We start from the raw sequence: 20,093 nt of genomic DNA, 5'->3' as shown, positions 1-20,093 counted from the left end.
ATTTAATTAGTTATTATATTAATGTTATTGTCACGTGTTAATTTATAGTATTTTTAGTTTTATATTATTTAAATTCTCTTTTTTACTTTTTAAGGGAAAAAATTTAAATTGATATCACATGTCATTATTATTGTCACACAACAATATTTAAAAATTTAATTCAATTTAATATATATTTTTTTAAATGGAGTAATTTGATTTTTTTACAATTTGAGACAATATTAATAATTAAGTTTAATTATAACTTATATACATGTTAAAATACCTTTCAAGAATTTATTCATTAAATCGTTCTACCCAAATTTTTAAATTAATTTTATCTTTATATTTTTACATAAAAAATCACTATTTAAGGTTGTAATTTTTTTTAATATATTAAAAATGTAAATATAAAATAACACTTGTAACTTTTAGAAATTTATATTTGTTGCGTTAAAAATTTAAATATTACATGTGTCATTTTATATTTATATTTTTAGAAATTTTAAGTTTAAAATATATTTTTTTATGTAAAAGGAAATCAATTTGAATATTAAAGTAAAAGGATTTAATGCATAAAATTTACACAAATATTTTAATATGTATATATAAACTGTAATAAAATTTATTTATTAATTTTGTCTGAAATTACAAATTACAAAAATTACTTCATTTAAAAAAGAAAATAAAACTAATTGAATTAAAAAAGAACTAAGTATACCAAAATTACATACTAAAATTAAATTAAAAATTAAGGTTACAGCCAAAATTTTCATCCCAATTGCAATTTTTTTTCCTAAACATTTTCTTTAGTTCATTTTCTCTTTTATTATTATTAGCATAAGGTTTTTACTAGGTGGCGTGGTTTGATTTGACAAGTTCTTGGTTGAAGCAGACTTGAAATGAAAAATTAGTCCAAAATCAAACACACTTCCATTATTCATTCTACAAACTTGACTTTTTCAGTTCTCAAATTTATACGAATATAAAAAATAAGTTGAATATGTTTTTAGTCCCTAAACTATTGGTCATTTCTGGTTTTCGTTCCTCTTTTAAAATAAAATACAATTTGATTCTCGTTCTTTTCGAAACTTTAGTTTTAGTCCTCGAAAACTAATCTCGAAAACTACCACATTTTTAACCGTGTTAGTTGTCGAGGACTAAAATCAAAATTTTGAAAAAAATGAAGATCAAATTGTAACTTACTTTAAAAGAGGGACGAAAAACAGAAACGACTAATAATTTAGGGTTAAAAATATATTTAACCCAAAAAATAATAATAATAATTATTATAATAATTAAATTAAAAGCAGAAAATTCTCAGGTCAACAAACAACCACCACCACCAAGACAGCAAAACCGTGTTTGCTTCGTGTAATGTCTTTTCACAACATTTTATATTATAATATCAAATAATCTATTGCTAATGGTTTTGCAGCCACTCAGCTCATTCAAGATTTTTTCACTTTTAATTACTTAATTAATGCCTTTCAAAAACCCCACCTAACATTTCATTTTACTGTCACCATAATCATTTTTCTAATCACTGTCTTTATACAATTAAGTTTTTAAATCTTATATTTTTAATTATTTTATCTATTTAATACTTCAACTTTTTTATATTTTAAACCTTATATCTACTGTTTATTTCTTTTTATTTAATATGATTTTTATATTGCTTGGTCATCTTGTTTCATACTAAATACATAGTAAATATGATTTTTATTTAATATGATTTTTTAAATATATAGTAAATAAAAAATTTAAAATACATATGTGTAATAAAAAACTTAAAACTCAATGAAACTTAAATATTATTAATATCAAATATTTTCAACATAACTTATTACTTGTTTTTTTTTTTAAATTTGATTTTTAGATAAAAGTTTCTAATGTTCAGAATTAGTTACAGATAGTTTTAAAAATGACTTTTAAAATAATGAGAAAGGTAAAAAGAAGTCAAATAGTTATTATTAATCTTTTAGGTAAAAAGGTATTACATATTTGTATCTAATTTCAATTTTTTTTTTATATCGACGATTCAAATGAGTTATTTTCTTAATATTATAATTTGATTAAAAATTATTCTAAATATTGTATTTAAAATAAGTGTTATATTTTTAAATATTATATACTCTATTATTGTATTCCAATATAATATATCTTTATTTTATCATTTCTTTTCTAATAATATTTTGACTTTATTGACGTTTCCCTCTCCAAATTTCTCGCCTATTTTGTCTTCTCAAATTATTTTCTTTATGAATTTTTCTCTTAATTTTCATAGGATATTATTGTGATCTTTATAGTTTAAAGGAAAATCACCACCAATTTGTCTTTATTTGTTGTGTTTTTTTTCTTTCAACAGGTCAAAATTTATAACTTATTGAACATTGAGGATTTACTATTTTAAATGTTTTTTTAATAATTATCTAAAAAATGAAAAATTACAAACAGCATATTATAAGTTAAAATGTATTTTTCTGAAAATAACATGATCTTTCATGCGAAAATTACGCTTAAGTAGGGTAGAATAATTACAATGAACCTTTTTTAGTATTTTATGTAATTTTGCAAAATTAAAATTTAAAAAATTAAAGTCAATGGTTAAATTACAATAAAATCCCGTTCGGTGCTATAAATAAAAATATTTTAAAGCGATTACTATAAAATCAATATCAATAAATTTATTAAAATTTAAAATGTGTGATTTGATAATGTAAATATTATAAATGTAATACATTTCGCATGTTATAGTTTAATTGCTGTTTTTATGAATTATTTTTCCCTAAAATTCGAGATTTTATTTATTTATTTCTAACCATAAATACAACTCAAATTTTATTACACTTATTTTTTATTCTTAACCATCAGTATCGGTATTCTATCATTATTATCTTTAATTTTTTTATGGTTACAATTAATCATACCTCAACTGTTAACGAATTTGATTTATCTTTTGCTGAATAAAGATATCATTTAGATTAAAAAATCACTTTTTAAATGATGAAATGCAAAAAAAAAAAAAAAAAACCTTTTTTATAAGTACTCTAATTCATCTTTTAAAAAAAATTCTGTTACTTCATCGATAATTTCATTGAAATTGGTCGAAGTAAATAAATTGTATAATTGTTGTTTTCTTTTGTTATTTTTCTCGTTATTATCAATTAATTCACAGTAGGTATATGCTTGCCCCGCATGTGCTTCATTCGACTTTTTCTTCATTTCCGAATTATTTTAATTATATATTATCTGCAGAGCACAAATGGTCAGAAGTTGAAATTCTCGTTTATTTATTTTTTAACTGAAAGCGAATAAATATATACATTCGCTAAAAAACATGAAAATAAACGAAAAAGGGAAATCTGCGGAACATTCTTCATCTCGCTCTCGCTTTTCAAGCCCAACAACGCCCAAGATTGTGTCTCCGATAATTTGAATTCTGAGGAATTCTCAAACACTCTGTTTTTGATCATCGACGCTGATCTCTGTTTCCCTTCATCACTGTTTCTGATCGCAAAGGTCCAAGGTTTTCCGCATCAAAATCTAACTTTGTTGCCTCCATCATCACTATGGGTAGAATCACGAAACTGGGTTTTCTTCTGTTACCCAGATAAGTCAAAGGGTTTATTCTTTCTCTTATCTTTCGTTGCTATCGCCAATCGTATCAATTTTCGGACAAGTGCACAAACGACAACATTTGTATCTGGTCGCTTCTCGTTCCAATTGCGTGTTTCTTGTTCAGATTGTGAAGTTAACAAAGTTTAGGCATCTCTTTGTTTGTTTACAATTTTTATTTTGTTTTTGTTTTTTCAGGTTAGAAGAAAAAGGGTAAGGGTTGTTCCGTGTTTGTTTGATGAATTATGTTCAATAAGATATTCAGTAAACTCCCTCGGAAGTCATCGAGAGGTCCCGAACACGGTGGAAGTGGAAAAGGCCATCATGGCGTTACCACTTCTTCGAAGAACAGTGATTCTGTTAGTGCTTCCCCTGGTGGCACCAGACCGGGGAATTCTTCCGTTGCGGGGCAGAATCATGGTAACAGAGTTCCATTACCGAAGGTTGTGAATGAGAACAATATTCACAACAACCCCAATAACGGGAATTTGGGTTCCTATGAGGCATTGCCTGCATTCAGGGATGTTCCCTCTTCTGAGAAGACAACTTTGTTTGTGAAGAAGCTTAGAATGTGTTGTGTGGTGTTTGACTTCACTGACCCCACCAAACACGTCAAGGAGAAGGAGATTAAGAGACAGACCTTGGTGGAACTCTTGGATTATGTGACTTCTGCGAATGCTAAGTTCGCGGAGAATGTGATGCAGGAGGTTGTGAAAATGGTGTCTGCAAACATATTCAGGACACTCAGTCCTCAGCCACGCGAGAATAAGATCGTTGATGGTGTTGATGTGGAGGAGGAGGAGCCTTCCATGGATCCTGCTTGGCCTCATTTGCAGATTGTGTATGAGTTTTTTCTGCGGTTTGTGGCCTCACCTGAGCTGGATCCGAAGTTGGCCAAGAGATACATTGATCAGTCCTTCATTTTGAAGCTGCTGGATTTGTTTGACTCCGAGGATCCGAGGGAGCGGGAGTACTTGAAGATGACTCTGCACCGTATCTATGGCAAATTCATGGCGCATCGCCCTTTCATCAGGAAGGCCATCAACAATGTGTTTTTTAATTTTATTTTTGAGACTGATAAGCATAATGGGATTGCCGAATTCTTGGAAATTCTTGGGAGCATCATCAATGGTTTTGCATTGCCATTGAAGGAAGAACATAAATTGTTTCTTGTTCGCATCCTGATTCCTCTGCACAAGCCAAAATGCTTGGCAATGTATCATCAACAGTTGTCGTATTGCATTACTCAGTTTGTGGAGAAAGACTGCAAACTTGCTGATACAATTATCAGGGGGCTGTTGAAGTACTGGCCCATAACAAATAGTTCAAAGGAAGTTATGTTCCTGGGTGAGTTAGAAGAAGTCTTGGAAGCAACTCAACCCCCAGAATTCCAGCGTTGTATGGTGCCATTGTTTCGTCGGATTGCCCGTTGTTTGAATAGCCCTCATTTTCAGGTATGAATTTCCCTTGCTCCTTTTTGTTTCCTCTTTCTTAATTTCACGAGGAAATTGCACCTCACTTTCAAATTAATTTTCTCTTGCAACTTCTTTGACCGATTCCTGAAAACTGTATTTTAGTTCATTCCTCTTGTTTAGAAGCTGTTTTAGCTGGCTAGAAAAGTTGAAACGTAACGCAAATATCAAAATAAGAAACTCAATTCTTTGGTTTTGTTATGTCTTCTTAAAACACGGAATCAACATTTCAAATTGCAATTGTGGTCAGTTTTTTGTCCCATTTATTGATATTGTGGGAAATTGATGCCAATGTGGCACGATTGGGATTGTGTTCACTTAATAAACCTTGATGTTGCAGCCAAAAACCATGGTCATAGACCGTTTTCTTAAACATTGCACGGAGTGATGGAAAGCATTCATATCTATGCCCTCTAATGACTTGGGCTTTGGAAGTAAATCACCGTATTCCCTCATTGCAAGTATGAGATTCTAGTCTCCCAAGGTTCTTATCAACTGGCTTTAGAGCTTTCTACCATGTCTATTAACACAAAATGTGCAACGCCAGTGGTAACATTAGCGTTGTAGTGTTTGCCCAAGACTAGTCAAATGGCCAGTGCAATGCTAGTTCGTGCGGGTGCTGGGATTGTAGAGCTTTGTCGGATTTTAGGATTTAGGATCCAACTACAAGATGCGAGACTTATGGTGTGTTCTCGCAGAGTTGTTATCAATTTACTTGTAAGAAACCATATTCTAGGTTGTAAAAACATAATCCAACTTGTTACATGTCGAATTGTCACATATACATAAATGACGTGGAAGCATAGTCAACTTTTAGTAAATCATTGTTTAGTGTCAATTGTCACTTCACAGTCAAACAGAGCACATAATGATGTTCTACTGTGATGAATCCTGCCTGAAGAGGTTTTGATCTTGCTTGCAAATTTATATATTTGTTTTTTACCTTCAATGTTCCTATCCAATCAGAGACATCCTTCCCTCTTTCTCTATGTTGAGAGAAAAAGCCTGAGAATAGCTTTAAACTTTCTCATGTTCCCTCTTATGTAAAAGCTAAGCATGGAAGAAACGGATGTAAAACCTGGGATTGAAAATAATTTTAATTAAGAGAATTGGGGGGAGAGGGTAGCAAGGATTGAACTCTTAACTAGTTGATTGAACACAACGTTGAGTAGCTAAAATATCTTGGAAGGATGAGGTGTTGAATTTTGGACCGGGAATTGTTTTTTATATTTCTATGTCTAACTGGTTCAGTAAGGTTTATATTGTCTGTAGTAAATGAATATACAAGACTGTCCTTTCCCTCTGAAGAAGGGATTGACTGGTCTGATGTGTCAACCTCTTTCTTTTTCATCCTTTTAAACTTTTGCTGGCTGGCCATTCGTTATGGGCATGTGCTTACTTGACTCGAATGAGGACAGATTTGTATTTTTTTTTTATAATTTCACACTTAGAAAATCTTTCTATTTGTGACTATAAATAATTCGGCGGACTTCGTTGTGCATGCAGATTATCTACCACTTACTTTATATCTTAGTTTTGAATGTTGATGATTTTATATAATCTTCATCAAGCAATTTTCCAATATCATGTGATAGATGCAATTAATAAGGTACTGATAGGCAACAACATCAATGTCAAAGATTATAAGATGGTGCTTGTAAATTGTTATTAACTTTGAAAATTTAAGTTGAAATCCAGCGTAACGGTTTCTATCTAATTTGACTTTCCTTATCAAATTTGGACTCTTACAACTTGCTGTGATTATTACGCAGTGGGTTGTCAGCAAGATGAAATAATTCTTATTAGATGAGGCTTACTGTGTGGTTGTTGTACAGAAAACTGACCTCAGCAGTCCCTTTTTAGATGATTTTAAGTGGTTACAAGTTAAAATTGACTGGATTAACTAAGTCTTTGAGCAATTTCTCAGATAGCTTAGATACAATTTGTTTTCCATTATGTTTAAGGGAAAGGGCATCCAAAGCCCTTTCTGTAGTTCTAAAGCTCCGCAAAATAGGGATATCCTCTCTCTTGCAAATGTTTAGATGATGCTCATTTCATTGTATAAGTATTTGCATGCATAGGAAATGCTCTATAGATTTCTCAGAATATATTTATGAATGAATTTTTTGTTACATTAACCGAGTCATGTAACTAACCTAGAGAAATAAGGCTGTTGTTGATATTGTTGTTTGTTAGGAGTGTATTTTTGAACCGCTGATACATCTCTACTGCAATTTGCAAGAGTTAGTCTACACTTTGCGCTGCATGATGCTTCAATTTCTCATGTGATGTTTATAAAGGATCTGTTTACAAAACTGAACAATGATCTCTTTAGTTTTTTTTGTCGTGTTATCCTAGGACAAAACTTGGGTGTTTTATGGTGATGATCTCAAATCATAGTTAAGAGTTTGATCCTGATAACACGCCGATTTTTAACACTGATCTTTTGTATGCATGCGAAAATCCAATTTTAACGGAAGAAATAAACAATACCACAATACATAAACTACCGATCCTAAGTGTTGTCTTTTTGTCTTGCCCTGAATTAGTAGGGTTGTAGTAGTGGCAATATTCTATTTTCCCTTGAAGATCCACAAACATATATCTTGTCTTTCTTTTTCCTCAGGTGGCAGAAAGAGCTTTGTTTTTGTGGAACAATGATCATATCGTGAACTTAATCAAGCAAAACAGAAAAGTGATACTGCCCATCATCTTCCCTGCATTGGAGAGAAATACTAGAAGTCATTGGAACCAAGCTGTCCATAGTTTGACCTTAAATGTGCGGAAGATTTTTATTGATGTCGACGCTGATCTATCCAAAGAATGTTTACAAAAGTTTGAGGAAGACGAGTCAAAGGAAGATGAAGTCAAAGCAGGGCGTGAAGCCACGTGGAATCGCTTGGAAGAGCTTGCCATTAAGAAAGCTGCAAGTGGGGAAGCAGTGCTTATTGGTAAAGCACCAACTCGCCCCTCTGCAGGTTAGATAGAACTGGAATATGTGTATTCTGCTCCAATAGCTTCATTTTTTCAAAAAAAAAAAGATTTTTATAGTGTTCTTTTTTTGCATGTGATGGGTTGGCCAAGAGGGGCAATTTCTTGAATACTTTCTTATTCACTTCTTATAGAAAGCTATGATTAGTAGCAAATATCTCATGCAAAGCAACATCCAAAGCTTAATTATTAGTACACACACATACACATATACACATACATACATATATATATATATACATATATATATATACATATATATATATATATATATATATATATATATATATATATATATATATATATATATATATATATAGCTTATACTCTTGTGCCCAATGCTGCCACAAAGCACGTTTAGGTCACTTCCCTTTGCAATGAATATTTCGTTTCAAGACTCTAGGATTTCAGTTTGCAATAGTTTAAGGAAAAACTTAGAAACAGAGACAAAGCATTTTTCTAACGTAGACTTTGTCTTCATTTGACCTGTTTTGGTCCACAATCCAATGTATAGGTTGAATTTGAATTGCATGCCGGCCTTGTCCACTGGGGTGATTATGGTTGTGTGCTGTTCCCACGTTATTTTTCCCAAGGGACAAACCCTTCAAAAAAATTCATTTTTTTTCATTATTATTATTATTTTAAAACTTATACATCTTGTACAATTTCAATTAATTAACAATCTATCATAAATAATGTAATTTTCTAAAAAATTAAGGGAGGTTAATTTAATGTTTTAAGGTTATCAATGTAATGTTTTGAACAGTTAAAAGGATATTAACGTAGGGAATGAACAGATTAAACACGTATGTAGTTGGGTTTTACAAAATTTGAGTAGAGTAAGTACATTACTGTTTCAAAGTCAATACTAAAAATTAAAAATAATCGTTAATGATGACAGAATTTCAGAGAAAAGAGGAATTATCCGTAATATATTAATTTCTCATAAGAGAGAAATGCAATTTATCTACGCGAAGGGATGAGAATTATTTACTCATTTTAAAAATGTTATTTCATTCACACTAGTCAAATTAAAATAAAACTATTTAAATTAAATTATATAGTCGAATTTAATCAAATTAAAGCCCAGTTATAGTTTCTGGCGTGATAAAAAAAATTGAAACCCAACAATAAAGGCCGCATTATTGGTTTATTCATTTCTGAACCCGTTTTCACAATTTAAGGACGTAATATTATTTTAAGCCCAAAACATACTTTCATTGAAGTAAAAGTCTAAAGCAAAAAGGTGTAAAATTATTTGTTCTTTCCAATCTGTAGTAAGCATTTTTAAAATTAATGAATAATAAATTCACTTTTGTACTTTTACTTTTACATGTTTCTTTATTATAAACTTTTTAAGTTGTTAAAAGATTTAATTCTACATAAAGTAAAATTTTACAGATCAGTTAGACGTATTTGGAGAACCAAGTGTTATAAAATGTCATATAACTATTTAAACCTTTCGAAATATATTTTTTTTTTCAAATGTATGTTTTAAGACAAAAGTAAAAAAGAAACTTATATACTTTTGTCCTTATCATTATTATTATTACCATCATTGTTAGTTATTTCTATTTTATAATATCATTTATCATCACAAAATGATATTAAATTAATTAAAAATAATTATTACCATATGGCATGATTTGTAACAAGTACAGTTTTGAAAATTTTAAATGACAATAAAGTTTAAAACAATGAAATTAATGAAAACTTGATTCAAAATAACAAATTTAAAAAAGACAAAACATAATTACACGTTATTTATAAAAAGAAAAAATATTTTTTTATAAATTTAGATAAGGGATGAGTTATTATGATTTAATAAGAAAGAAGAAGAATATTTAAGGAGGAGAAATTTTAACATGTTTTTTGTTATATTATTTTTCTTATATTATATGGTGTGTGCGTGCCTCTTTTTCCGCCACGTGTATGGCCTGTTTTCCTTGCAATTATTAGTTCAATTAAAAAATAAAAAAGAAATGATAGGATAAGAAAAACTCTTTCACTCGTTTACTCTCGCTGTATCAATGGAAGTTGGAATGTCTCTGAACGCGCTCCTTCGTCTTCCTCCGACGAATTCACGCTTCCTCCACAACGACGACGTTTCCGTGAGACACTCTCTGGTTTCGAACCGGAGGCAGCACCGGAGCTTGAAGGCACCGCAGCGTCACGTGTTTGTGGTTGAAGCCAAGGGCAAAAAAGGAATGATGGCTCGTCAGTTTCAGCGTTCCACTCCCCCTCCTTTACCGAAAATTGAAGACGATGGCAATCCCAAATTCGTCGTCTTCATTCGCATGGCCAACGTAATCATTCCTTAATATTTAATTACTGTTAATTAAATTCAATGTTAAGTTTCTCATTCCATTCTTGCCCTTCGTTGCATTGCAGGTATACCTTTGGTACCCTCTCAGCATTGTAACAGGTGGCACCACCGCTAAAATCATGGTTGCAGCCAAAGATAATTTTCTCGGCAAGTATATCTACAAAGATACCCTTGACAGAAATCTCGCCGCTGTTATCTACAAAGTAAGCTCTTTTTTTTTCTTTCACATTTCGTAAATTATTTTGCTGATGAAAAAAATTGTTGTTGTGTGAGAAAAAGTAGCAGAAGGGGCATTCCGAGAATTGAACTCGGGACCTCTCGCACCCTAAGCGAGAATCATACCACTAGACCAAATGCCCACCTTGAAAAGATTTAATTTTTATAACAATTTGAATAATTGTTGCATTGGAATATGTTCTGTCCCAATAAAATAAACTGTTGTCATTTTAAAAATGAATAGTGCTTGGATTATCTATTCGAGAGATGGAAAAAAATTGAGTGTTGTGGGACCAATAATACAACTATGATGTGATGTGTTCTTAAACAACTGATGTTTATTGAGTCCTTTATAGCCACTTTTGGGTATTTCTTCAAATTTATAATTCATAAGCTGATAAGCATGATCCTGAAGCTTGCTAATGATAAAATAGCTAAACAAAGTTTATTTTGTTAAATTTCACTGCAGAACCCATTGAAATAAATTGAAAAGTGTTCATAGTTAGGTCATAAGTTACTTTCATATGTCCAAATAAGCTCTTTGTAAGTTCTCCCGAACACACTGGAGATCTTGGGTAACTGCTAATTATACTGGACTGTGTTTTCTTAATTTCTCGTTGTTCTGTTTTTGCTGCTGACTGTTTTCTTCAATTCAAAGGATGAGAAGGAAGTACAGAAATCTGCATTCAAACAATACCGTGTATTGCGTTCAGCTACTGATTTCAGATACGGCTACAAACTTGTTGTAATGCTCTTATACTTTCTTTTATAAATAAATGTTTTGACTCCAATTTCACTCTTTCCAACATTAAAATTTATGCATTACGAAGTTAGAAGACCATTCCCACATTTTGTTTAAAGTTCTCTGTATGATGATTTTGCAGGAGAATACCAATATAAGAGCTGCCCTTTCTACCACCGATGTTATTGAGGTAACATTCTTGACATGTTCTCCGTTGCTGTCATCATAAATTTTTTGAAGTTTCAACCGAACTTTAAACCTCACGGCAGTAAATATGTGTGTTTTACAAATACAACAAGAAATTCTGGTTGTTTACATTGGTTTTTATTTTTGATTTGGCAGGAAAATAGCAATTTTCTTAATCGTTGAACTTTTTAAATTTTTTGAAGCTCGACAATAGTTCATGTTAGAAATATTATATCTTTTATCTTTCAGTTTATCTTTCAGTTAGTTTGTTATTATTTATTATTTGTATTTTGGGCTTAGCCCATATTTTTTCTATTATAAATAGAGAACCCTATGTGTGTTTAACAAAAGGAAGATTAATTCCATATATAATTTTCATTATGTTTAACATGGTATCAGAGCAGGTTTTCTGATATCTTCCGGGCCGGCAGCCCCTAAAAATATCCAGAATCAGAGACAAGTCTCCTAGAAACCACTGCCTCCTCTGAATGACCGGACCTCCCTCTCTCTGTTTAGACCTTCCAGAGCAGTGATTGCTGCCATCAAAATCTGTCTTCTTCTCGTCGCATGTTTCTGCATCTTCGGACCTCCTTCTTTCTGCGTAATTTGCTGTAGAGGGTTTCGTCTCTGTATTGCTGTAGAGGGTTTCGCCTCTGTATTGCTGTTCTTGCCTTCTTCTTCCTTTCTTATTGTATCTGTCACACAGATCTGAAGTGTTTGTTGCTCCTTCTCTGCTGCTCTCCTTCTCTGCTCCTCTCCTTCTCTGCTGCTCTCCTTCGTACATTTTTGAAGTTGAAAACCTAGTTTAGTTATTTCAAGCTTGGTTCATACAATTTGTATGCTCCAGCTTGAGGGGGAGTGTTAGAAATATTATATCTTTTATCTTTCAGTTTATCTTTCAGTTAGTTTGTTATTATTTATTATTTGTATTTTGGACTTAGCCCATATTTTTTCTATTATAAATAGAGAACCCTACGTGTGTTTAACAAAAGGAAGATTAATTCCATATATAATTTTCATTATGTTTAACAGTTCATATTATAAAAATATATACTTTCTATCCCGGCATTACAAAAAATTTACTTGTGATATTTTCCCACTGATATAATGTTTGCATATCCAAATTGAAGCTCCCTACACCAGATAAACTAAAAACCGTCCTGGATAAAGTGAAAGACTTTTTTGGAGACGCGAAGGAATCTTTTGGGAAGATAACAGCATTGGGCACTACTACAACGGAGGATTCGGAGGAAGACGCCAACGAAAAAACCAAGTAAGTTTTACATCTTATTGCCTGAAGAAAAACTCTGAATTTTTTATTATTAGGGAATTTCTTCATTGTTTTCCTACTTTCCTCAACATCGACTGTTAACATGGATATTTGACGGAGTTTATCTGATCCTATGCATTTCTATGAATATTATTCAACTAACATGGACATGATAGCTTTTTTTTTGTTGCAAATTTGTGATGCTTTAGATTTTTTTTGGCCTATGTCAGGGTTAAAGGATGAAACTATAGCTGGAAATGATTTGCTTAAAGTGTTGAGTAGCCTGTGACCCTTTGAGCTCAGAATGCTCAATTATGTTTATGGATTGGTTGGAGAGGAAACTTCTGTGCACAACAATGCTACTCCAGGTTTTGTTCTTAGATCTGTAACCATCAAAATTACTTTATCTTTTGCAGAGTGAATACAACCTTTACGATGCTGATCACTAGTGTATGTTGTAATCCATGATGCTTTGGAATAGATAACATGTAAGATGAGCATGTGATGGTACCATTATCAGTTGTAGAGATTCCTGGAACTGTTGTACAAATTACGGTTTGTAATATCTTTGCATTTTGACAGAAATTCATTAAATTATTCACCCAGACTGCACTGTCAACTTCTGATAAAAAAAGATTGCATTGTTAACCAGACCAATTAACACTGGTATTGTAATCCTGGAAACTCGATGAAGTTTAGAATATCTATATAATTCACAATATAATGTGTGCCTTTTTGTTTATGGCTGTAGTATTAGCTATCTGTGTATGCAAATTAAATTTGCATGTAAAAAAAAGTTCAGGTTAAGTATAATAATGTCCACGCGCGATTAACCTTAAATTTTAAAAACGAGTCATTTACATGAGCTTGTTTTGCCTTCTTCATTGGTTTAAAGAATGTGAAATATTGTATTCTGTCATCAAAATTTCTATTTCTTCGTCAGCTTCCTCATTGAGGAAATTTTTCTCCTTTTTTCTGTCCGACATTACTTTGCAATGTGGCTGGCCTTGCCACAATTAGACAATTTTGTTGATCTGCACTTGTTTGGATAGTGAGTGTACTTATCACGTTTAAAACACTCAGTTTCACGACTTCCTCACCTCTTCCTTATCCACAATCAAGTCAGTTCTGCAAACCGGTATTTGTTGTATTCAAAATCACCTCAGCCATATATATATATATATATATATACACTACAATATTAAAAGTTGTCTTTCTAAAAAATTATTTTATTATTTTATCCATTTGATTTATTTTTAATCTAATTTACTGTAAAAATAGCAATATATTTCTACTCTATCATTTAATATCTAATAAATTATTATTTTAGTTCTTAAATAGGACTTTTACTTTCTTAAATTTGAATTTTTCATATCAATTTTTAAAATGTCAATTATGTATACATTTAAATTATATTGTTAATCAAGTTAATAATCCATGATATGTATTCCTAAAAATTATTTTAAAAATTTGTTGATTTTTAAAATAAATAAATAATTACTTCATTTAATGTGTGTCTTTAGACACATTTTAATCATTAATAACAAAATTTCTAAAGTATTTTGAATATATCAAATAGAACAAAAACACATTATACAAATATATCAAAAAAAAACATTACATGAGTCTAACCATATATAAAGTAAATATATATAAATTAGATAAATTTGTATAAAAAGTCATTAAACTAGTCTATCAATACATAATAAAAGAGTTGTTCATATATTAATTAAATGAGTATAACATAAAACATTACATATATTTAACAATATACATTAGACGAGTTTAAGAATATTAGATGATCAGTCATTTCATATATTGATTAAATGAGTTTAAGAAGACAATTAAATTAGTATGTTCACACATTGATCAGACCAGTCTTGTATACTAATTACACTAGTCTAACAATATAAGGTAGACAAGTCTTTTCGTACACATATAAGATCAATCTATTAATACATATTAGATGATCCTATCAATTTTATAATTAGGCAAGTCTTGCAATATACATTACATATACAAATTTCTATTCATATACTAATTCATACACTAATTTATATCTTTTATATTTTACAAAAATCTATTATTTATATTTTTATAAACATATTAATTTTCAAACTTATAAATTATTTTTACAATTAATTTTATTTAAAATTTAATTATAAACTTAAAAATATTCATTATTTTTCGTTTGATTTCTAATTCTGTTTTAATAAATACACATTTCAACATCAATCTAACCTATGTAGACACAAGTTTATTCATGGCGTTGCAGTTTGTGGTCTAAAACATGTGAATGTCATTCGATGGAGTCACTTGAGATTGAAGCACCTCGTTTATGGATAAATCTTATGTGGCACTCCACGATTTAACTGTTTAAAGGAATGAATGAGAAGTTTAATCAGCTACATTATGTTTTATATTTCTTCTCCACTTTATTTTTTTTATTAAAAAAAGAGAGAAGAATACAATGCTTAGTTTTATTTTAGTAGATTAAAGTAGCCCAAGTCTAAATTGATTTTTTTTTTTTTGTACAAAATTATTTCTGTCCATGAACACTTAATCAGATCAGAAATAGAAAAAATATATATATAAATCAAAATCAGTTTTTCACATAAGCCAAAATAATCTAGTCTTTTAATGGTTAGGGAGACTTTGATCTACTAGTTTTTTTTTTCACGTATATAAAATAATATATAAATTATTCTTTTTTCCAAATTTTAGTATTAAATATATGTTTTAATTTTTGTAAATTTAGTTTCACATTCATAAAATATTTTCTGTCCATAAACAAAACATAAGATTTAATATCTTGAAAATGATTTATTCAGAGAAATAAGAAAATTTAACAAGCCTGTACTTTTTTTTCACATGTTTCTGTGTATTAATAAACATAATTTCTTAATCTCATCTTCCAATAACCACCACGACATTATACTATTAATAAACATAATTTCTTAATCTCATCTTTGAATAGCCACCACTACATTATATCCGAATATTTGGATTTATATTTGTCAGTTTCAGATAAGACAGTGACTGTATGGAGCTATCTTCATTGAGTGTAAACAGACACGTAAGAACCCGCGATTAAGATTGGTCTTGGAACACGAAGGGCTCTCATTCATTCAGCAGAAAACGTGGTCAAAAGCTTATCCAACAAGTTGGAATCTTGAAAGGTTCCATCCTCTATCCTCTGTAACATGTCTGGTTCTGGAAAATTCTGGAAAACGAAATGATACTCCCATTCAGTGCTCATTTCTCACGACCCCACCCATGATGTCGCGTTTTCCAGAATTCTCCACACCTCCTTCTTCAAAGTTCTATTCTATATATATATATTTCACAAAAACCCTACCTTCTCCACACTTCCACCACTTCATCATATTAACAACCTTAATTTTTTCTTCTGTTTTGCGGTCTCAACAGACAGAACACAACACTCTTCAAAAATGGCACACGCTTTGTCCTCTAATTTGACTCTTAACCTTCCTACATCGAGGTATCTTCTTCACTCCAGACCAACCCAGTTGAAGCCAGTGAAGTTCATGGTCATGGGGGATGCAAGAGAAAAGCTTGACCACATCCCAAAACCCAACAAGAACCACCATCCTCTTCCCAAAAAGAAAGTTGCCCCTGCTGCACCCATAGGTACCTATTCTTATAATTCCATTTTGTTTTCGAAAATTTACTTTAGGAAACAAAAATTATCAGAAACATCTACCTAAAATTTCAAAACTTTTATTAGAAAAATGTTAAAATTCGAAATAAAGTCAATTTATGAATGAAAAAAAGTCAGGTTTTGTGGGTTAAGTTAAGTTTAAATCTATTTCTTAACATTAGAAATCAGAATCCTAATGATATTTATCGACCTCAGTTTTGTAGTTTTGTGGTAGTGAGTTAATACATGAATTTCTTTCAAACCGTATAAATAATCGGTTTTGTGGGTTTATTGTTTTAGTCTGAGTCAGCATTATTTTTGTTTCTGTAGTTGACACTGATTGTGTGAGTATGTACGTGTGTTGATTGAATCAAAACAGGGTTGTGGGACAGGTTTCCTACGGCAAGAACAATGCAAGAGATGATGGAGACGATGGAGAGGATGATGGAGGACCCTTTTGCATTTAGCACGCTTGAGTGGCCTTCGTCACCCTTACCGAGTGAGGGTGTGGGAGGGTACAGAAGAAGAGGAAGGGCACCATGGGAGATCAAAGAGGGAGAGAATGAGTACAAGATGAGGTTTGACATGCCTGGGATGAACAAAGAGGATGTGAAAGTTTGGGTGGAGGAAAAGATGCTTGTGGTTAAAGCAGAAAAGGCACCAAAGAAGAAAGAGATTGTTCAACAGGATCAACGGCCGAGGCAACCAGAAGAGGAAGAAGAAGAGGGATGGTCTGCAAAGAGCTATGGCAGGTATAGCAGTAGGATTGCTCTGCCCGACAATGTGCAGTTTGAGAATATTAAGGCTGAGGTTAAGGATGGTGTTCTCTACATAGCCATTCCCAAAGCTACTACTACTTACTCCAACATCTTAGATATCCAAGTTCAATGATTCATGTTTCTGTCTTCTATACTATACAGAGTTTTTTTTTTGGTTTCAACAACAGTTAATTATGTAGGTATCTACGTAAGTTATTTTAATTTCTTGTAATTTTCTTAATTTCGTTTCAGAAAAATACTCTGATTTCCAATTTTCTTTTTCTTTTTTCCCTCACGTTTTTCTTTATGATTAACAAAGAGAACACCTTATGACTAGATAATTCTACCTTCTCTCAGATTAATATTTTATTTATTATATTTGTCATGGTAATTAATAAATCTTTATATCTTATTAAATTACATTTATGTTCATCATTATGTCACATAATTAAATTTATTTATTAATTAATTATAACAGTCTAGTTAGTATTTACTGTAGTAACTGATTTATTAAATGTAGTTTTTGCTACGTGTCTTTTTCTAATTTTCTTAAAAGTTTTATTATTGACTTGAATATGTTTTCATTAATTATATTTGAGTTTATTTTTAATTACTATAATTTTTGTCTAATTTCCGTGTATAACTTTCAAATGATGTTTACACAAATAGAATCATCATAAAAAAAATTGTTTAAGAATTATGATATTTTTGTGTAATCGTCTTTCTCGTAATTCAAATGATTTTAGGTATCATTTTAGATCCGAACTTCTTTAGATCACTAAATAAATTTAATTCAATTTTAAATTTATGACAAAATTTAAATATTTTTAATCGAATTCTATTTAACTTATTTAATATTTTAAATACTTAAAATTTTATATTTATTAATTGAATACTTAAAATTAGTTATCGATATAAAATATCAATTAATCTCTTACTATCATCATTAATGGAAATAAATAAATATACACATTGATAGAATATATTTATATTCACTGTGTTTAAATGCATACATTAATATAATAAATATACACAGTGTTGTATTTATCATAACCTTTGGAATCTAATTTTATAGTTATTTTTTTCTAAACCGTAACAATAAGGAACTAAAAATACATTAAATATAATAATTGATTTAAACTTATTCATTATGGGTTCTCAATATAAAAGGATTGGAAATGTCCATAATTTTAATTTCTTCTCAAAAGTATTTGAACAAAAAAAATTCCATGTGCCATAAAAGAAAAAAAAATGTACATAATAAAACCTCATCGTGTTAACAAATTAGAAATGGACCACTTCATTCTATTTTCTGACATTTAGGGAAAGAAATTAGTATTGGATAATATATAATGTGGTAAATGTTGATAATAATAAGTACTTGTGAATGAAAAAAGTTCATGGATTATTATTGTAAAATAATTTATAGTCATTTCTTAAAAGATAATATTTGTAATATAATAATGACATCAAAATTAGAATCTATGACTTTTCTATACCATCAAAACCTCAATTACTATATGATGTCAGTTATCTTAAAAGAAAAGAAACAATAAATCAATTAATAAAATCATACTAATAAGCAACGACATTAAATATTTGGTAGATAAAAGACATTAAATATTGCAATTAGAAATATAAATAATTAGTTACCATTATTAGAACACTTTGGTTGAATATTATGGGTATAACATCCACTTTACCAGCTTACATAAAACAACATATAGATAAGACAAAAACATATTTTATATATATATATATATATATATATATATATATATATATATATATAATATTAATTAGTGTTGTCAAAATGGGTTGTAATCCGAGAACCATCCTGGTCCACCATGGTTTGAGTCGGATTGAGTTTGAAAAAAATGTAATTTTTTATGTGGATTAGTTTCAACCCGGCTCACTTAGAACCGGGTCACCCGAGTTGAACTCGTGGTAAGCCGGGTTGGCTTACCAACCCACTTAATTTAATTTAATTATTTATTATTTTGTGTTTTAATATTATTAGTTAACATTTTTTTATTATATTGTAGATGAGATAAAAAAAATTCTAATATTATAGATGACCAAGTGATACAAAAATTATCAATATTAAAAAGGGTGTTGCTCCCTCCACCACCACCCCTTGCTCCCTCAACCACCCAATTCCTGTTTTACCCCTTTCTTTATTTTTTCCATTCCTATTTTACCCTTAGTAAAATTTTAGGATTAATACTTTTTAACCTCTACCCACTCCAATCCTCTACATGTATGTAGTGGCAACTCTTCTTCCTCTTTGTCGTTCGTCCTATCATTGTTTCATTGTGCTCTTCTTCCTCTTTTTCACGTTCCACTTCTTCCTCTCATTCTTTAACTGTGATAGAATTGTGGTCTCAGAGTGTGGTGGACTTTCATTAACTGATGTGCTTAGTGAGAGATTGCAAGTGGTGGTGGAAGCAATTGACCAGCCGTGCCAAGATCGGTGTGTGGAGATGGTGTGGTGGTGCTTGAAGGATTCGTCGTGAATGCGCGTAATAAACCCTAAAAAAATAAACGTATAATCTTTAAACGGATGTGAGCATCCCTCAGCGGATGTCAACATCCGTTTAAGGGAAAACAGATGTCAATATCCGTTTAAGGGAAAACAAATGTCAATATCCGTTTTGCGACATCAGTTGACGGATGCTCGTTTAAAGTTACATGTTTATTTTCCAGTTTATTTTTGTTAGTTTATTTTTTATATTAATTTTGGAGATATTTTAATAATGTAATTTATATGTTTTGATGTATTACTTTTTAATATATTTTTGATGTATTTTAATAATGTATTTTTGAAGATCTTTATTGTTATTAGTTTATATTTATATCTTTTTGTATTTTACG

The 20,093-nt window shown here is 30.4% G+C and overlaps 3 protein-coding genes and 1 non-coding gene across 5 annotated transcripts; 3 read left to right on the top strand and 1 right to left on the bottom strand.

The window, feature by feature from the left end:
- The first annotated feature begins 3,312 nt into the window (after positions 1-3,312).
- LOC124840000 (serine/threonine protein phosphatase 2A 57 kDa regulatory subunit B' theta isoform-like) lies at positions 3,313-8,215 on the top strand. The gene is made up of 3 exons (XM_047315963.2): positions 3,313-3,688; positions 3,796-5,051; positions 7,696-8,215. Exons 2-3 carry the CDS (start codon positions 3,843-3,845, stop codon positions 8,050-8,052), a joined length of 1,566 nt encoding a protein of 521 aa, XP_047171919.1. The 5' UTR covers positions 3,313-3,688; positions 3,796-3,842; the 3' UTR covers positions 8,053-8,215.
- A 1,843-nt stretch (positions 8,216-10,058) lies between these two features.
- LOC124840001 (multidrug resistance protein) lies at positions 10,059-13,405 on the top strand. Of its 2 annotated transcripts, XM_047315964.2 has the most exons (6): positions 10,062-10,366; positions 10,452-10,589; positions 11,261-11,347; positions 11,487-11,534; positions 12,661-12,803; positions 13,031-13,405. In XM_047315964.2, the coding sequence occupies exons 1-6, from the start codon at positions 10,091-10,093 to the stop codon at positions 13,041-13,043; spliced, it is 705 nt and encodes a 234-aa protein (XP_047171920.2). In that variant the 5' UTR covers positions 10,062-10,090; the 3' UTR covers positions 13,044-13,405. The 2 variants fall into 2 exon arrangements, with proteins under 2 accessions (XP_087948143.1, XP_047171920.2); XM_088092017.1 differs by lacking the exon at positions 13,031-13,405 and having other exon boundaries at positions 10,059-10,366; positions 12,661-12,807.
- On the bottom strand, positions 10,674-10,745 carry TRNAP-AGG (transfer RNA proline (anticodon AGG)). Its single transcript has one exon. It is a non-coding gene; the product is annotated as a tRNA-Pro (tRNA).
- A 2,550-nt stretch (positions 13,406-15,955) lies between the features above and the next one.
- Positions 15,956-17,491, top strand: LOC124840002 (small heat shock protein, chloroplastic-like). Its single transcript, XM_047315966.2, has 2 exons — positions 15,956-16,451; positions 16,841-17,491. The coding sequence occupies exons 1-2, from the start codon at positions 16,253-16,255 to the stop codon at positions 17,350-17,352; spliced, it is 711 nt and encodes a 236-aa protein (XP_047171922.2). The 5' UTR covers positions 15,956-16,252; the 3' UTR covers positions 17,353-17,491.
- Positions 17,492-20,093: the final 2,602 nt, after the last annotated feature.

Source organism: Vigna umbellata, chromosome 5 (assembly GCF_029865625.1).
Source record: "Vigna umbellata cultivar VRB3 chromosome 5, Vumbellata_1.0, whole genome shotgun sequence".
In the NCBI taxonomy this organism is placed as follows: Eukaryota; Viridiplantae; Streptophyta; class Magnoliopsida; order Fabales; family Fabaceae; genus Vigna; species Vigna umbellata.
The sequence above is the reverse complement of the archived record's forward strand: the minus strand, read 5'-3'. Positions and strand labels throughout refer to the sequence as shown.

Bases quoted from the DNA above. Each gene is read 5' to 3' on its own strand.
- LOC124840000 (XM_047315963.2), top strand. From the start codon at position 3,843: ATGTTCAATAAGATATTCAGTAAACTCCCTCGGAAGTCATCGAGAGGT. The intron at 5,052-7,695 runs GTATGAATTTCC...CTTTTTCCTCAG, and splicing joins TGAATAGCCCTCATTTTCAG to GTGGCAGAAAGAGCTTTGTT.
- LOC124840001 (XM_047315964.2), top strand. From the start codon at position 10,091: ATGGAAGTTGGAATGTCTCTGAACGCGCTCCTTCGTCTTCCTCCGACG. The intron at 10,367-10,451 runs GTAATCATTCCT...GTTGCATTGCAG, and splicing joins TCTTCATTCGCATGGCCAAC to GTATACCTTTGGTACCCTCT. The intron at 11,348-11,486 runs GTAATGCTCTTA...ATGATTTTGCAG, and splicing joins GATACGGCTACAAACTTGTT to GAGAATACCAATATAAGAGC.
- LOC124840002 (XM_047315966.2), top strand. From the start codon at position 16,253: ATGGCACACGCTTTGTCCTCTAATTTGACTCTTAACCTTCCTACATCG. The intron at 16,452-16,840 runs GTACCTATTCTT...GAATCAAAACAG, and splicing joins TGCCCCTGCTGCACCCATAG to GGTTGTGGGACAGGTTTCCT.